At 37.9% G+C, this 18,509-nt stretch overlaps 2 protein-coding genes across 4 annotated transcripts; both read right to left on the bottom strand.

The window, feature by feature from the left end:
- Window positions 1-3,850: 3,850 nt before the first annotated feature.
- On the bottom strand, window positions 3,851-5,273 carry LOC113783860 (protein G1-like5). The gene has a single exon (XM_027330106.1). The coding sequence runs from the start codon at window positions 5,072-5,074 to the stop codon at window positions 4,484-4,486; it is 591 nt and encodes a 196-aa protein (XP_027185907.1). The 5' UTR covers window positions 5,075-5,273; the 3' UTR covers window positions 3,851-4,483.
- A 6,688-nt stretch (window positions 5,274-11,961) lies between these two features.
- LOC113777341 (U-box domain-containing protein 3) lies at window positions 11,962-18,304 on the bottom strand. 3 transcript variants are annotated; one of them, XR_003469147.1, is made up of 6 exons: window positions 17,873-18,304; window positions 16,517-16,796; window positions 15,604-15,720; window positions 13,538-15,388; window positions 12,756-12,872; window positions 11,962-12,016 (listed from the first exon to the last, which is right to left on the bottom strand). XR_003469147.1 is itself a non-coding variant. In XM_027322375.1 (5 exons), exons 2-5 carry the CDS (start codon window positions 16,790-16,792, stop codon window positions 12,807-12,809), a joined length of 2,310 nt encoding a protein of 769 aa, XP_027178176.1. In that variant the 5' UTR covers window positions 16,793-16,796; window positions 17,873-18,304; the 3' UTR covers window positions 12,466-12,806. The 3 variants fall into 3 exon arrangements, 2 of the variants coding, with proteins under 2 accessions (XP_027178176.1, XP_027178183.1); XM_027322375.1 differs by lacking the exon at window positions 11,962-12,016 and having other exon boundaries at window positions 12,466-12,872; XM_027322382.1 differs by lacking the exons at window positions 11,962-12,016; window positions 16,517-16,796; window positions 17,873-18,304 and having other exon boundaries at window positions 12,466-12,872; window positions 13,538-15,414; window positions 15,604-15,690.
- Window positions 18,305-18,509: the final 205 nt, after the last annotated feature.

Here is an 18,509-nt window from a genome sequence, read left to right as displayed (position 1 = left end):
ATGGGAGTATACCTTTATATCATACTTCATTTGGCACACGCAATCACGAGTGAATTAGAAACTGATCATATCATCCGAGTTGCTCATTTAAACTACGTACTTGATTAATCCAACTCTCAAATTCTTCATTTTCTCCTCCTCCTTTTAGGATTTAGGGGCATCAATTCATGCACCACTTTCGTTTTTGGGTTGAATCCACACAATACTTGGATGTGTGAATGTCATATGTTAAAACAGGTGCAGCGGAACGGAAGAACAAGCAAGAACAAATTTGGGGGAAATCAGATTTTTATTAGGGTTCGAAATGTATCAGATATATTGTACAGAATAGATATAAGGTATATATATACAACCAAATAACCAAAGCGAGACCCCCGAACAGCTCAGCAGAGGTCGAAGATCTGATTCAAGACATTTCAACATCATATGATAATAGTCTCTTTCTTTTTGTTTTTCCATGTTTTTTCTTTTTTCGTTCCGTAGAATATAGCTTATCAAACATTAACTCCCAGCTTCTCAATAATCTGAGAATTATAGCATTAGCAAATTGCCCTGCTTTTCCAATTGAGGAATCAATCTGTTGATGATTTTTCCCTTGGAATGGAAAGTGACCTTATGATGACAATTGACAATTTTGAGCAAGCCATGACAGTGGCAACTGTCTTATCATCAACGAGTTCCGTGTTAAACATCAAATTTGTGCACTGATCTTGACTTATTAATCCTAGTGTCGATCTAAACGATCGGCGCAATTATGCTCGTTTAACATTAATTTTTACCATCCACGCACTTCTCATGCAATCATTTCATTTTAAGACGGAAAACATCAACATTATCTCCTTATATATATATATATATATATATATTAATGCACCATAATAATTTACATGTATATACATAGTATTATCACATTGGATCTTCTGTCTCATACCCTGTCTCACATCATATCCCACTCCTTCCAGTCCTACCAAGCGTCCCTTAGTAAACCAAACCCTGAAACAACCTAACTTAGACCACGTTAAGTTAATTGATTAACAAAATCTGTATAACCAAAATCGACTAAAAAAAATTCTTCTCACAAAATCATGATTTATCAAAGGTAAAACAAAGCCTAAACCTTAACAAGCTTTGTCCTCTCGTCATCATCTCCACCTTCATGTTTACTAAGGGATACTTGACAGGATTAGAAAGAGTGAAATAGAATATGAGACAGGGTGTGGCACGATAGACAGATCCGTTGCGTAGTATTATGTTCTCCGATGAATAATATGTATGTAATTCGGTTTTTACTGAAATTCAAAGACACAAATACCATGACTAATCTAATGCAGTGGTCCAATCCAATCGCGCGTGGTAGCTCTATAACGTTGAATCCAAACCTACCTCGGAAGACTTGTAGTCTTTCAGGTCAAAATTCATCTTCCCTAGCGAAGAGTTTTGAAAAAACTATATGTATGTACTCTTGGCATTTCTATTTTGGACCAGTTAATTAGCGGGTGTATTTGCGCCCTAATAAGTTTGAGGTGGCCTATGATCAAAGACTACATTTCAAATATTAGGGTGACTTTTCTTTATTCGGGCATCGGCCGACGGCCAGCCCGGCATAGGTTACGGCCAACCAAGTCATGCACCTTTCTCTTACACCATGTTCATTCCTTTTTTCCTAGGGCAAAAAAAGAAAAAGAAAAAGAAAACAGAATTTGTTGATTGATGTTATGCAGGAGATATGTACATACTCACGCTGTATATAGAGCGTACTGTAAATACGTGGAACGGCATCAGAATTTTGATCACATCTAAATGTACGCAATTGTGAGAACTAAGAAAGTTTAGCAAATGTGTACGCGTAAATCCGTGTGTATTTGTACGTCTTTATGTCAGTAAAATCAGAATTAGCGCAAATGACAGAGCAGAGTGACGGGCCCAGCATCAGAAACTGCATGAAATCATATAGTACGAGACAGCATATATATATATATGGAAGCATGATTCTTGCATCAGATCGGATCACGTCCAAAGAAGCCAAGCGATAAGTATGGAAAAATTCACATCCTAAGCATTTAACAGATCATTGTTCAGGCGAAAGTGCTGCTAACTACAAGAACACGAAACGGAAGACTCGCAAACTCACACAGTTGTTGAGAAGTTCTACATCAGGCATCAGCTTCCGCTAAATTGAACGAACCTGGCTTACTTTTACCAATTTACCGCTTGCGTGTAACAGAAGATACTGTTTGCACCAGCTTCCGTTCCGCATGGTAACCAAGTATGTATATGTATATATTTGAGCTACTATCAAATACGGAGTACCAATCACCAGATATAGGATTAAAGCCAAACAGCTTTAGTACTTGCCCGCATATATCGACGTATCTACTACCCAAAACTATGCTCAATTGTGAATTTGATATAGTGATATGCACATATCTAGGTGTAATTCTGAACAGTGTGTGAGAGAGATCAGCTTCCAGGAATATGGACCAAAGATACACTTGTATAATGGGGAAAACCAAAATTGACTATTTCCCGAACGTCTCAAGTCAACACCCCCCCCCCCCCCCCCCAAATTTTAACATTATTGAAAACTTAACCTAAATCCATTAAATCCCAAAATTCAGCCACTGTCAAGAATAGGGGGGTTGCGTCAAATTTTCTTGGTGTGACATTTTCTTGTATGCTTCTTCTTGGGATGCGCCACTGATTGATTGCATAGGATGCATCTTTAACTAAAGTCATCTTAAGGTGAATCCGGAATGATTAGTGGTGCTAATTATATATCCCTCATTGGTCAAGGTGTACATGCGTTTCACACCCCACTAATATTATATAGCTTGAAAACAAGATATCCAATGAGAAATTTCAACGAGGAACATGAACACAATGAATCATGCATCATCTTTATAGCTTTCAGCCATGGAATAGAAGGGTAATTGTACTCCCTTTAGGCCACACGTACTGTGAAAATACCCCAAGCGACGAACTAACGACACCTGATCCTGTTCCATCCTACATGCTGTCGGGCAAAAGTTAATGCTTAGTAATAATCATGAATCACTCCAACTGAAGGCGTTCAGAAACCTATTTATTTGCATGAAGAATGATAATCAGGCAAACACTATTTGTTCATCCATACTTAAAGCCATCGTTGGCTGCAGTATAAACTTCGGTGAAGGCAATGCTTTATTTAGCCCGCATAAAATTGTGTATAGTTTAGCAAAAGGGTGGATGGATCGTATTCCACATTTGCTCAACCATTATTAATGTGCTTCTGAAAAAAACAAATCCATACCTTTCACCTCAGTTTGCGTTCATGTAAGTTTAACTTAGTTCCGTTAAGTAAGCTCAAAAGAAAACTTCTGTTTAGTAAACGTTAAATGTGTTGTGACCTTTTGGGATTGAAGAATGATTTGGCAAATGTTACTATTTCCAACATAAAGACCTGAACATAAAAAAGAAGAAAGACGGCTAATTTATTTATAACGTCATCAGTATTGAAATCCAACTTGCAACTTGCAAGGGCATATGAAGACATCTTGAAATCACATTTGTCTGCCAATTTCATCTATTCTAGCAATGAAATGACAGCACTATGAATGAGCAAATTAATTAATCATATTAATCAGAAAGTCACAGGCGCGCGCTTAAGTATTAGTTAGGGGAATTCATTAATTTGCATGAGCTCAATGGACATGGAAAAGAAGCCCAACAGTAGGAGGTAAAAGTTATACTCGTAGATCTATTGTTGTAAAAATCAATTCCTTTCAACAAGAGCAACAATTATCAGGAAGTAAAGCTGTAAAAGTAGGAGGACAGAAGAAAAAGGGAAAGTGATCAGATGGTGAGATTTTACTTAGAAATTTCTCATACACATCAGAGGCTATCATCTGGCCAACAATCCCTAAGTTCACAAGACCACGCCAGCTTTAATAGCATCCAAAACTGAACCGTCAATTGTCACAAAACCAACAGAATTAGACACTGAAATGATGATTAGATGAAACAAACTTTTGGTTGGGAAACTACACGATGGAATGCATCTATATATGCTAGAGTTGCACATGGAACATGAGTCATTACTGCAAGTAGTAGTACATTAACTCCACCTTTTAGCAGTACGACTATTACTAGGCTTATACTATATATAATAGTGCTTCTAACGCTGCTACTGTTTGCATCAAAAGCAGAATAAATAAAAGTTGCTCCCAGGTGGAAGCAATATATTGCTCATTCATCTGGTCTGGTGCATGCCCCCCAGCTGAATAAACAGTAGTAGTAGTCGGTAACAGTTTCGCAGTTGATCGAATCCCACTTTAGAAGAAGTAAAATCTAACTAACCCTAGTGCAGTACTACTCGTAAAGCCACAACATTCGACAAAAGATCCACCAAAAATTCAACCAAGATTGGGAAGACCCAGCACGGCTCTAAGGCATTAATTAATCTTCCAGAAAAACTTTAAGTAAAAACTTAGTTGATATGAAGTAGTTAAGCATCATGATCACCTGATGCTGCGGGTGCTGCTGATCCTGCTCCCGCTCCTGCTGCTGCAGACAAGTGCTGTTGCGAGGGGCGCTTGCGCTTCTTCTTCTCATAGCTTATCCCTCTGGCTTTGGACTGCAGATCACGAACTTCGCGCAAGTAGAGCCTCACAGCTCGAGCTCCGAAAGGGTTTGCTTCAGGCCTGCCTCCATTTTCTTCGTATGCAGCCCGGAGGCGGCCAATGAGGGCATCAAGGCTTCCCCAAGCTTGTCGAAGTGGGCAAGGGCAAGGCGCTGGAGGGTTGGGATGCCCGTAGAAGGGACAGATTGGGGTATGGACTTTGGTTTTCCCAAACTGGTCCAGGTAGCGAAGGAATTCAAGGACATGAGCTCCGCTGCAGCGAGAAAGCGCGAGGGGAGGCCTGTGGTTTTTGAGATATTGCCCAAAAGTGTTCCAGTCCCTGCGCTTCTGATTCTCGTATCGGCTGGGAGTGGAAGCAGCAGATGAGGATGTTCCTGCAGATGTGCTGTTGTTGCTGTTGCCCGTGGCGTTCTCAGACTGGGATGTTTCTATATCTGCAAATGGATCCATCATCATCAGATAAAGATTTACCACTACTGTTACTTATTGGCTAGCTGCGGGTGGCTTCAAGATGAAAATCTGTGGCTTGTGACCGTTTTATTCCACTTATGTTTGTATTTGACTGGAATTAAACTAGGGTTTCATTTGGTAGCTGCAGTGTAACAAAGTAGGAGAGAGGGTGGAGAAAACTCATATATGGGCTGCAAAATGCAAGATTCAGGTGCGGGGAAGGAGATGATACATGTTTTTTTAATTAAAATTTTCTAAATGATGATATATATATATATATATATATATATAGAGCAGGCTGCTGCTGCAGCAGCAGTGGATGAGTATATAAAAGGGAATATTAGTAAATTGAAAGGAGAAAGGGAAAGCCAGAGAAATAAAGAAATCTTTCTTCTTTTTTTGGTGTGCTGTTTGGGGCCGGGGGGGTGGGTGTGGGGGGAGGGAGGGCCTTGTTTAGTGAATGATGTATCAGAAGTTTTCCATATTTGTGTCTGAGGATGGGGACTAAAGGGAGAGAGAAAAGAGGAGCAGCAAAAGTAGCAGAGTCTTGAAGCTGAGATTAACGTATGTCGCTGGCTTTTTCCTATCACTGGATCATCTGTTGTTGTGTTGTATTGTATGATGATGAATAGCAATAATATTGATGAGATTGATGGGAGAGGAGTCGGATATGGGTGCTGGGGAGGGGCTTTTTTTTGTGTGTTGGGAGGGGGGGGGGGGCGATTCGTATGGAATTGAGTGGAGAGTTTCTTTGTTTGAGCAGTACTATAAAATCTTGAATGACTGTAATGCTGTGGATTTAGTAGCTTTCTTTTCTGAAAATGTTAAGCCCGCAGAGCTTTTTCCCAAAATGGGGGAAGCAACTGACGCTTCTACTAACTATCTCCTATTAAATTGAATAGTTGTGATTGGCAGAGAGAGAGAGAGAGAAGGAGATGAAATTCTTGTGTCTTAGATTAGGGCTCTTGTGGCAATATAAAGAGGTAGAGAGTAGAGACAGTGGGTTGAGATGGAGACAGGAAAAAGTTTAAAGAAAGAACTGGGGGCAATAGAGTAAAAAACCTTAGCACTGTCTAGATAAGGGCCAGGGGTGCAACATGACTTTGCCTCTTCATCCATAGGGAAAGTGAGAATTGAATGTCAGTTCCGTGTGAAATGTTGAAAATGCCCTTTTGCCATCTTCATTTCTCTTAGAGTTGAAGTGTGTGAATTTCGTCATTAAAGAAGCTGGCTGTGGCTCATTGGCTTCCCCTTTGTCGCAATAGTACCAAGTGAAGCAAACTAACCAGTGTACACTTTTCTCCCTTTGCTCCTCTATAAGAAATGCACTCTGTAGCCCGGTAGACCAGAGAATGCAGAAACGGCCAGCATTTAGCTGCTAGCATGATCAGTCGTATGCCAGATTTCTGAACGGTGGTTAATTCTAAATTTGGTGGTACTTAGTTTCAACTCGATTTTTGTTCCTGAATCTTCATCCCTTCTTAAGAGAACCCAAAAATTCATAATTGAGCAACGAATGCAACCCCCCCCCCCCCCCTAACCAGACCAAATCAGCTGGTAAAACGCGAAAAGAAGATGTTTGACTTTCATTTCTGCCAAGTTTTCGACTTTTTGTATGAATAAATGCTCAATTTAACTGGTATTTACCTGCCAAAAAAATCTACTAGCATTTATCTTCTTTCTTTTTTTTTTGTGGTGTGTATGGGGGGGGGGGGGGGTTTTTTTTTTTTTTTTTTTTTTTTTTTTTGGTATTACTTGGAGGATATACATTGTAAATAAGATTCAAAACTCTTGACGTCCAACATTTCAGAGCAAGAATCTCTTTTGCGTGCGTACGGCTAGTGGTGACTTCATTTGAGAGCACTTACAGGTTAAACGTATAGGCACAAGATTTTAAGAGCATTAATACCAAAAGAATTAGTATATGTTTTTTGAGAAGGAGGTTTGGATCTTTTTCTTTTAAATGTTACATATTTCTTGAAAAAGCTATCTATAAACAATTTTGGCTATCTGTTCGGAGGGAGGAGAAATACAGATTTATGCGTGTTTTGTAAGTTGATTTTTTTTTTCTAGAACATAATTTGGTGGCGTATTAGTTCATTAGGGTTGAATAATTGATGCACTGCATTGAGATACTGTGAAATTTTGGGTCCCAAATAAAGTGGAATCCTGCTGCAACATTAGTGACATGTTCTGCTGTTGTTGGTTTGTGCAACAAGAAATTTCTCAAACTTTTCACCCATTTAAACCCAAGGCAGATTAGTGACATGAGAATCAGGATACTGCCTATACTAGTAGACTTAAGTTAAACATGTTTGACCAAAAGCATATACTGAAAACAAATCCAACCCATCAAAGATGAGCGTTACTTTAATTTGGCTTCCAATAGATCTGTTCTGAGTAAACTGCTTAGTATTCTGAGGAAAAATAAATAAATGCACATAGTTACAGAGACTGTGAGTAAAAGAGAGCTGACGGAAATTTTTTTTGTTTTTGTTTTGGGTAAGTAGCAATAAGTATTTAATTGAAGTGAAACCTATTTTTTGGAACGATATCTCAATATTCTGACTCTCATCACTTACAATGCAAGAGTGCTTTTCCCCCTTTCCCTTATAGAGATTATTGTGATAGCTAGTAAGATGATCGAAGTGAGAAAATTATATACATGTCTTGCATATATACTTTACCTTATTAGAACTATTACATATATACTTTACCTTATCAGAAGTATGGCTCCCCTATGAGATTGGAAGAGAAAATATAGAATGCAAGAGTATATGAATTCTTTTCCATGTTGTTTGGAGTTCTGGAAATAAATACAACAATTTTATGCTTACTAATAAATGAACTATACAAGCACTTAGGTTCGTTTTGTCTTCATTTCTCTCCACGTCTTTGCTATGTTTCTTTTTCCCTTTCTCTCTTTTTCTTTTTTATTTTTCCCGACCAAACTTTCTGTCGGGACCAAAAACTTCGAGTTTTCTTTATGTTGTTTTTAAGTCCTCCCACTTCTTCTCACAGCCTTCCCATCCTCAACTGCCAGATACAGAATTCGAATTCTGAATCTGGTAGTGAAGAAGATTCTAAAAATCCTTCTCTAATTATTAGCCCGAAACTAATGATTTCATATTGTTCCTGCGCTTATTCTCTTCTTAAGCACATGTTACAGAGATTTCAGAACCCAAAAAACAACAAAAGAAAAAAAGAAAAAACTGCATCTAGAATGTAATTTCACAATTAACAAGCTTCAAAAAAGAATGATCCTAGTAATTGTCAAGTACTTTCAACTAATTGATTGGGAAGTTTCCAAAGTGGTTTCTACATACCAATGATGCAGGCAGGAAAAGTAAGGTATACAATCGTTAAGTACAACTTGAATCCTAACTTCCCATTCAAGGATCCATTTTTGTTTGCAGAAAACACCTTACATTGAGGCAAAAAATGACAATTGCCATGATATAATGAATTTTAGGGAATATGAAGCTCCGACTAGTAACAAATACTGGGATCAAGCACATGGATGTCAAACAGCAAGACGAAAGTGTACTTAATTACTATACCTTGGTATATGAACACGGCCTTTGATTGATGGCTTCTCGAGCAAAGAAATTATCTGGTTTTCGTAGCCTAAGGGACAGAGTCACGGAGATATAGTTCATCTCCACACTAATAACGTACAAGTTCCGAGTATTAAAAATAACCTAAATGGTTGGGTTTACTGCACCTTTTGGTCGGTGATAAACCAAAGTTTCCGAAAGTAGGTACTTTTCAGAAATCATGTGTGTAGCTATTCCTGGAAAAACCCTAGTGGAAGACAGAAGTTCCAGGCAGCAAATATGGCTAAACACCTCATGATTATTATTAGTATTTCTTTTTGGGTTACGAAAGACCTAATGATCAATGCTCCAGCAATTAGTGTCCTTCTCACTTGGTGTTTTCCAAGCTTAGAATTGTTAATCATTGTTTATGGTATGAAAAGGGTTAATTGTACTTTAACACCCTTAAACTAACATCCTTGTTGCTGTTCACTCCTCTGAAGCGAATGAATAGACTTTCTGCCCTATTGAAAGCTTCCACGGGATAAATAAATACAAAAAAAAAAAAAAAAAAAAGAGTTATGCAAGTTCTTTTTGGACAACATGCCTTAAAAAGAGGATTTCCAGACAAATATCATACTAAGTACCAAACTGGTTTCATTTATAATGACTTCACACAATCTTATACTTTCTTTTAATTCGTTTTCTTTTTAAGAGAACAGCGAAGGGCTTTTGATACTTGCGAGAGTGGAAGCCAAATGGATTTGGAAATGATGACTAGTAGCTTGGATAGACATGAGTTTGCCCTTGCGAAGTTGATTTATCTAAGCACATAAGTAGTTAGTACTATAACACAATTCATTTAGGGATGTCAGCTTAAGTGGTATAACGAAATCCTCTTGAGCATGTTGTCGACCCATTCTGATTTCTATAAAAGCTAATCTTTTGAAAAGCTAAAATCAAAATCAAAAGGCAGATATCTTGTAAATTTTGATTTTTTCTTTTTAGTATTAAAGAAAAACAAAAGTTGAAAGAAAAACCAGCTAAGAATATATATATGTCCAATAAGAAATTTTACAGGGCCAGAAACTAAGAACAAATGCAAAAGATCAGCAAAGAACATGCCTTATATCCATAACAATCAAAATCCCCTTCAACCGAGAAATAAAAGTGTGTATTATGGCCATGTTCCTTTTTTTTTTTCTTCTCTAGGTCGACTACTACTTACATTATATTGCGATGATAGCTTTTACGTTTGTTCTTTTGCTTGTGTAGATGACCAACCTAATTGATTACCAGTATTTACAACCTAGACCTAGAGGGATCCTCAAGTCGACACCATTATCTACTAGTTTTTATGGATCTTGCCCTTTTTCCTTGGTCTAAAACAAAGTTTGGCGGTGCATATTAATAGCAGGCAAAGAACACTGCTTTTTGGGGCAGCTTGAGAATCTGTTTAAAAAACGAAATTTGGTCGGCTTTCTTTCTATATATACAAAAAAAAAAAAAAAAAAAAAAGGAAGAAGAAATCATAAGCCTTAACAACCCAAAATTTGGTCTCCAAAATTCAACAAAGTCTCTCGACTTCATTGTATTTCCGATAAAAGTATTCAATCTCCTATTGAGAGATGTCTTTAAACAAAAATAAAAAAAAAATGTAATTGCCTAGCTAGCACAGACAATAAAAAGACCTTCTATGAAACACCCCATGTGTAATTTACGAGGCATGTCAAGACCAAGACATCCGAATTTGACTGATCAAAGAAAAGAATGGTGGCAAACATTCATTTCTGATCTCTTTTGCCGGCCGGTGTCATGAACTGGATGGATAGTCTGGATGGACCTGCTCAAATGGTTTGGAGTTCCAAACACACTGTTAGTATTTCAACGTGGAGTTGTGGGAGAGTTCAAGGTAACATTGATGTTCCGTGTCTCGTGTCGATGCCTCGGTTTCAAGTTCAACATAGTACAGTGGAAAATCAAGAAAAACACAAGAAAGAAAGAATAATGTGTCTTCCCATTCCTATCCTTTCCCTTGTGGAACGTACCACGGGATATATATTTCCACTCACTCAGTGTTAATGAAATGGGACAGTACTGCCCCCATTATGACCTTCCAACACTTGCACCGACTTCTCCAAATCAGTGTCCGGGCAAACTACCCCAACTTTCTTGTGTTCTTTGTTCGAATCTGAATGAAGTGAAGCTCTTCAAATGTGCTGTGACGAGGTTGATCTGTCCCAGCACAAATATCCTAGCTGATTTTTTGCTCACGCAGCGGATGTGCATCTTGTCTGAGTGGCAAGTATTTGATCTTCTTGATTTGCAGTGACAGTTCTACATTATGAGGGGAAAAAATAATCTCTTTATTGCTTCATAAATATGTTTTGTTTTTCAATCAACTTTTTACTTTTAATCACTTCTTTATATACATGCAGCATATCACGAAAGAAAGCTTTAGCATGACTCTAAAAAAAAAAAGATCCAGATGACCTTTGATCCAATGGATTTTTTTTTGTTTATTGGTTTGCTTGTGACCTGTGTTTCCCGAGACTCAGTTAAACCTGATTAGCTGGCAAAGCTCTTTAGCAAAGCAATGGTTGATGCGCCACAAAGCAATAATCAGTTTCGTAATGTCGAGAATAATTAAAAAATTAACCTACTTTGTTGTGCTGCTGGGCTTGTGCATGCATGGGTTGGCATCCATGATTTGATTTCATCCGTATTCGCATTCCCCGCAAAGGTTTTCTTCCAAACAAAACATTCCCGAAAGAGCCTGCAAATGAAAGCCCCTCCTCAATCTTTCATACCAAAGATAAACAAGGGGCCACCCACATTTCCAAAACAAGTAGATTGACCAATGTGGAGTTCCCTTAGAACGAAGAGATAATTCCCTCCCCATCAGAGATTGATGGATCTCTTATTGCTGCTGCCTCCAACCACACCTGACACCCAAATTTTCTGGAAACGCCTTTTCTCATCAGTATTGATTGAGCACTTTTTTTTTTTTTTTTTTTTAAAAAAATATCATGGTCAGCGATTCCCTGAAATTGGCCTAGCAATCCAACCGCGCAACTTTTTAATTTGAAGTTGGATATATGAGCTAAACTGTGAAATGCAAGTTTCAATCATCAGTGATAATGGCGTTTGTTGTTTTTACTCTTTCTTTAATTCCTGTCTTCAACAAGTGCCCGCCGCTTCCTTTGCTCAGGAAGGAAGAGGGCAAAAAAGAAGAAAAGAAGGGAATATATATACATATAGAGCACCTACAAACTAGTATCCAATTAATTATTATTTAATAAGCCTTGCATGGCATGGCAGACAGGGCGCTAAATGGTGGATGGGCGGAAGCACTCCAGCGAAGACCCTGCAGTTATGAGTCCGTATCCGTACGATTTAGGTTCCCTGCTTCCTAGGAAACAGATAGGATTTTGATGCAAGTGTCAATAATCTCCAAACTACAACGTAACCAAAACACACCTCTTATGTCTTACTTTTTATTAACACAAATGCACTACTTTTTCTAATTCTAAGCCGCTTTTGTTGAACAAAGGTGCACATTGCTGCCAATCTGAGACATCTATTTTTGAACTTCGCTCCCTACTCTTGGATGCTTCAAAGTACTATCATGTTTGAAAGAGCAATAAAGCTGATGCCTTTTACATTTATTCTGCGGACCAAACAAAAAAAAAAAGCTTTTTTTTTGGGGGGGTTGGTTGGGGTTGTGCCACCACTCTTTAGCCTCCTCCACAGCCAAAAAAAAATCAATGATACACTACGAAATCCAGTTGTAAGCAATCAAAGAAACGAAAAGGATTTTAGCCGCTAAGAAGCGGTGCCGCCCTGATCAGACACCCCATCTACACCAAGAGCAGAGAACCTCAAATTCATTTTGCATCATGGAAGATGATATTAACAGGAGTTGAAGAATATATACACATATACATGCAATACTCCGATAGAGTCCGAAGTAACTACAAAAAGAGAAAGCAATAGCGGGAACTGCCAGTATTAAAAGCTACAAAACGGATGATCTACTCTCATTTGCAGGCCAAGTGAACATGACTACCTCACAAATTGCACTAAGTAAACAGCTAAAAGAACTTCTAGATAAACAACAATGAAGAAAACTTGCTTCAGCAGTTACTTACATTGATAAAACTGCGGAGAGAACAAGCATAAATTAGTTCAAACTTTTCACCTCATGACTTTCCTCTACCCATAGCACCTTCCCGCTGACTGCGGAAGTGGCTCAGAAGCTGCTGTGCCTGCACCATATAAATGAAGAGCAGTTAAGAAATCACATTCACTGCCTCCACCTAGAGAGATTCAATAAAATTAATAAACATTTCAGAATTGCCTCATTCAAAAGACAACTTTATAACATAAAATGCTCCTCAAAAAAAATAAAATCAAAAAAGAAAAATATGCCAAAACCATATTTTCATGTAATTTCTTATCCGTACAACATGGTGTCAACTGCTTTATACACAATTCTGCCATAATGATATAAACAGTCTCTGCAAATGGCAAAGCCAAATTTTTTGTTGAAGTCACTCGAAAGCCAAATATATTTTCAGAAAAGAGTCAGCATTAATGCCACATTGCATGCCTGTTGGACAACGTTAATTATAGATAATCATTGGAAATGATAATATTCATAATTATAAAGTCACAGGTTGGGAAGACAGATGGAAACTTAACATGTCACAAAGTTAATATTAAAAATTGACCATCATCCCATATTATTTCCAGTGATTTGAAGATTCAGGTCAAATATTTTCCACAATTGTGGCTAAAAAGAATCCAACATTGTATTCATCTCTACGAGTATTTCTTGAGACAACGCAGTGCATCTAATGAGTAGAAGACAAAGGATGATACAGCATGAATTAAAATGCCAACACAGGAGGAAAGGGGGAACACCACAAACCTTTTCTTTTGCTCTTGGAGTGCCAGACTGAGACAATGCAACAAGAGGCGGGACAGCTCCTTCTTGCAAAACAAGCCGACAATACTTTGGACTGTTTATGCACATTTGCAACAGGATTGAGGCAGCATTCTCCTTTCCCCGCTGAGAGCCTGTGTCCACAATCTCAACCAATGAGGGTATTCCCCCTTCTCGAGCAATGGCTGAGCATCCCTCTGTTATGGTAGACAAATTTGCAAGAAGAGCAACAGCTTTATCAACCATTTCTCTATCAGGGTCCAGCAACTCCACAAGATATTTAACAGCTCCAGCCTGGACTATACGAGCTTTGTTTTCATGAAGAATAGACAGGTTAAACAAGGCAGTAGCAGCATCTTTCTTCCCTCTGACAGTACCTGATCCTAGAAGATCAACTAACGCTCTAACTGCAGCTGAACGACCAATCTTTGTCCTGTACTCCTCCAAAACTGAGAGACTGAAAAGGCATGCAGCAGCATTCTCTTTTGCTCCAGCATTTCCAGTCCTCAAAACGTGTATTAGTGGATCAAGGGCTCCTTCTTCTGCAATTAGGGCTTTAATCTTCTCATTAATTGATAAATTTAGAAGTGCAGTGACAGCATGCTCTTGGGTTGTCTTCACATCCGAGTGTAGCAATGAAATCAATGGTGCAATAGCCCCACAATTTCCAATGATAATACGATTTTCAGTGTTATATTTCGCCAAAAACCGCAATTCTGCTGTAGCTGCAGTTTGCAATTCAGCTGACTGACTCTTCAAATCTTTAATGAGCTTTTCAACATGAGAAGTTGAGGTTAGATCATTGCATCTAGCCTCAGAAGGAAGTGATAGTGATCTAGATGGATTATGATTTCCATTCACAGCCATTTCAGCCATTGTCTTGGAACTGTGGTAGTGTCTTCCAGTCAAAGAAGGAGAAGATTCAGGATTCTTATTCGAAGCAGATAGGGAGCAATCAGACACTGTATCTCCTAATCTAGCACTCACATTATCATGATTACTTGAGATCCTAGATAAATCAGGTAATGCTGAAGGCAGGTACTCGATGCTAGAGACAGCACTTGATGTTGATTCACTCCTACTGTGGACGTACGAGTGTGTCGAGGAGTGGTCAGACTTTTCAGCTTGACACACATGCAACTCCTCGTAACAGAATCCATTAGAACCATCAACCTTCTTTTCAGAATCATTTCGGGCTTCAACTGAAGATCCTAATATTGAATTCCCACCTTCAAAATTACATTGAACATTATCCACATGATTGACATTCTCTGACTGAGGTGTAACCGATCCACACTTAAGGCAGTCAGGAGGGTTAGGAAGCTTTATTTTCTTCTCCTCACACCAATTTGCTATCAGAACCTTAACTGTATAGTTGGGGATAAGGTTAGTGTGGGACAGTTTTTGACGAGTTTTAGGGCATATGTTTAATCCATGATCAAGCCATTTTTTGATGGAAGTCCTCTCATAGGTTTGCCCAGAAGCCACAATCACTGGATCCATCATTAGTTCTACAGATAAAGGACAAAGGAAGTAGGGAGGGATCTTAATTCCATCTATGGACTTGAAGTTGTCAAGTTTAACCATTATATCTCGAATATGAGACAATAGGACAATGATACGGTTGATTTCTTCTAAGCTCTGATTCAGTTTATGGTCTTCAGCCTTCATTCTCTCCTTCTCCAGGGCAATACACTCATTCAGCAGTTCCTGATTTGGTGCCAAGTTAAGTGACTCAATTATTCGAATAAGATGCTCAGAAGAAGGGATATTTCCTTCTGTTATCTTTTGAAGCACCTCGTTTACATGGTTTGATAGCTTCAAATGCTGAAATTTCTGCATGAAATGTTGAAAAGGAGTACCTGAAACCAGTTAAGTCTAGGCAACCAGGAAGCCGATAAAACAGGATTATGTGGCCAAGAGTACTTCAAAGTAGAGATCAAAATATGCATGTGAGACAAAATCCTCCTAAAGAGTGTCTCTAGTCAAAGAATGCATCCAATAAAGTAAGGAAAGGATAGATGACAATTCACTCAAAGTTGCAGCTATACCTGAGAATCACATAGGCTATTGGTATGTGCCGATGATTGCAAGAATCCAGATAGAACTTGTGTAATCTTTAGCGAGGTGCTTTCTATGTTATGCACCAACAGGCCACTTCGCACAACCTGCAGATAGCACAGACAAAAGAGAACAAAGGACATTTCAATTTCTAATTATTCTACACCTTTCCTTTTTCTTCAATTCTTTTGGTGATAAAAAGTACGGCAAACAGCTTGCATGTGTGATTGCGCATATCTGTCCTGCATGGCACCAACACATCATCCCTCCTCTTTCTTTACTACTCTTCAGTACCATGTCACTGCCCTAAAGTTCGCTCCGGATTTGTTTCAAGGGCTTCTAGCTATTAAAGGATTTTAAAAGCCTATAACTGGAAGTATATAGTAAAATGACAAATGTGTTAACTCCTACTGAATGTGTAGTTTGCAAAGTAGGACCCTTTATCAGCCTTCACTTAGGATGGTAGCCAAAAAACTTGTACAGCAAAATGTTAAAGAGAGTTTCAGAAAAGCAAAATGTGCTCTTTATATGCTGCGCAAGGTTATCGTATCAGCCTTCGTTGTTCTCCTCCTAATGATGATTGTCAATTTAAATAATCATTTTTATCTAGTACTAGGCAGGTTTCACATTGCATTTCTCTTGTTTGAAGTCATACTCTGCCTTATATAAGGTTAAATCTAGGAGTTATAAGTAATTAATTGCCGAAATGTTGAGCTGTGAAGCATAAGAAACATGAAATAAGCATCGTCATTGCTTCATGAGCATGAGGCCCTTCACTTTTTTATGTACTTCTCATGTTATCCTTGTTTGGTTCATTACTTCTTCCTTACAATTTCCTAATGTCAATTCTAAAATGCATGAATTGATACGGGACAGATTTCATAATGAACAGGAGGTACTCACACAAAGAATCTTGCTCATCTTTGGAGACCATTTCTCGAAAAATTCCCTAGCCTCATTGACTGCTACATCCAATTGTTCATACTCTTTACAAAGAAATTCATCTGAAGGTACTTTTCCATCAACAACATTGTCAAGTAATGGTTTCAAATGCTTTAGTAGACAGCTCAGATGCACATAGTCATTCTGAGCAGGCATAGCCTTCACAGGAGAACATGTTACTAAATGAATAAACCGAGATACACTGTTAATAAGGCATCTTACAGCCACCAAGTCCATTTACCTGTTCACATAAGTCATAAAAGAATTTAGTAATCAATAACACATAATAAAAATATCAAACAAAAGTCAAAGAACTTTATTCTGTGAAAACCCATTCCAGGTTGACCACCAGTGGCTTTAATAATTGCCAACAAGTCATAACCAAAAGCCAATTATGCCTTCTTTAATTAAAAAAAAAAAAAAAAAAAAAGCCAATTATGCCTTCTTGTAAAAAGAACTTCGTACAACTAAAATGAATCGACATTTGTATACTGTTAAAAGGAGTGATTTTGTATCTCTCTCTCACTTGTCCTTGATCGACTTGATACCATCACAGGAATGAAAAAGATGTAGGTAGGGAAAGGACCAAACCATTCATCACTAATTCAAACAAATGTGATCCATTAACAAAAGTAAAACAGTTATCCAATTACTGTCATTCATTCCATTACACCAAAACTAACAAAATTATGCACATATATCTCACATATTGGGAGGTAATAGGTATTGCACCGGAGAAGGTGAATTGAAGAAACAGGATAGTATTTGCTACACTAGGATAATTATTGAGGCAGAGAACTCAGCAACCACGTGCAAGCTCAAGAGTACGTACCCAAGCTTCCATGAAGGATTAAAAATGAAACATATAAATGAAAAGAGAGAGCTGCTACAGATTGAGAAGATATTGTGAATTCAAGATAATACAAAGTTACCCACTTTGCCTCGTGCACTACAGAGTTTAAAGCCAGATTTCCCAATCCAAGTTGCAAACTATCAACATTCTTCCTCAGAGTGTAAATTATCATTCCGGGAACAAGTTGTTTGATAATCCAAAAAGTTTCTTGATTAGGATTTACCATATGATAGAACACGAAACCAAGCATGGAAAATTATCTTTATCATAGATATTCCCCAAACGCAATATAAATTAGCGTCATTTTAGTCATATGAAATGCTATATTCAGCTGAAGCCAAGGGGGGAAAAATATGATAGCATAAAAGACAAGAACAATCAACTGGTTTCATATCTTACCCATTGCGGTTTTATACAGCAGATAATCGATATACAAGAAAACTGGAGGTTAGATAGGAATGTACCTGCTGCTGATTCACCTGAATTTAGATGGAGCGAGCCATAAAAATCAGATCTTGATGGAATCTAGGAATTAGCATCAAAATACTTAGGCTACAATAACTAATCCTCAAGAATCAGAAGTTCCTTTCTCCTTGAATAATTCTCATAAACCATCCAGCATGCTCCATTCTAGAAACAGAGCGAGAAGTGTTGCAAGAATTGGAATGGGAAGGAGAGGAGACAATAAAAGGAAAAAGAAAAGAGAGAGGTAAAGTTGGTGGGGCCCATTAGAGTTGCAGATTTGCTGGGTGGCTTTGGTGAAGTGCAATTAACAATTATGCAGATGATTGACAAGCAATTAAAAAAATGATAATGACAGATGAAATGAAGATCTTTAATGAGGAATCTGATATCATGATTAGGGGAAGCTAAAAAAGTGAGGACCTTTTCTTAATGAAACTGATAAAGTTGGAACACTGCTGGGAAACCAGAATGATTGATTGGCTTTCTATAAAGTGCCTCTAACCCAAAATGAAAAAGGCTAAAAGGATTGAAGACATATGATTTATAAGACCAAAAAAAAAAAAAATTTCCATGGTTTATTTTTGTTATAATTGAATATAGTTGGTTTATTAGTATGGAGTATTTTTTTTTTCCTTT

The sequence above is a fragment of the Coffea eugenioides genome, chromosome 1 (genome assembly GCF_003713205.1).
Source record: "Coffea eugenioides isolate CCC68of chromosome 1, Ceug_1.0, whole genome shotgun sequence".
Classification (NCBI taxonomy): domain Eukaryota; kingdom Viridiplantae; phylum Streptophyta; class Magnoliopsida; order Gentianales; family Rubiaceae; genus Coffea; species Coffea eugenioides.
The sequence above is the reverse complement of the archived record's forward strand: the minus strand, read 5'-3'. Positions and strand labels throughout refer to the sequence as shown.

Coding starts and splice junctions, on each gene's coding strand:
- LOC113783860 (XM_027330106.1), bottom strand. CDS start 5,074: ATGATGATGGATCCATTTGCAGATATAGAAACATCCCAGTCTGAGAAC.
- LOC113777341 (XM_027322375.1), bottom strand. CDS start 16,792: ATGGACTTGGTGGCTGTAAGATGCCTTATTAACAGTGTATCTCGGTTT. Junction 15,389..15,603: donor ATAGCCTATGTGATTCTCAG/GTATAGCTGCAA, acceptor CATTTCATGCAG/AAATTTCAGCATTTGAAGCT. Junction 12,873..13,537: donor CTCCAAGAGCAAAAGAAAAG/GTTTGTGGTGTT, acceptor TATATGGTGCAG/GCACAGCAGCTTCTGAGCCA.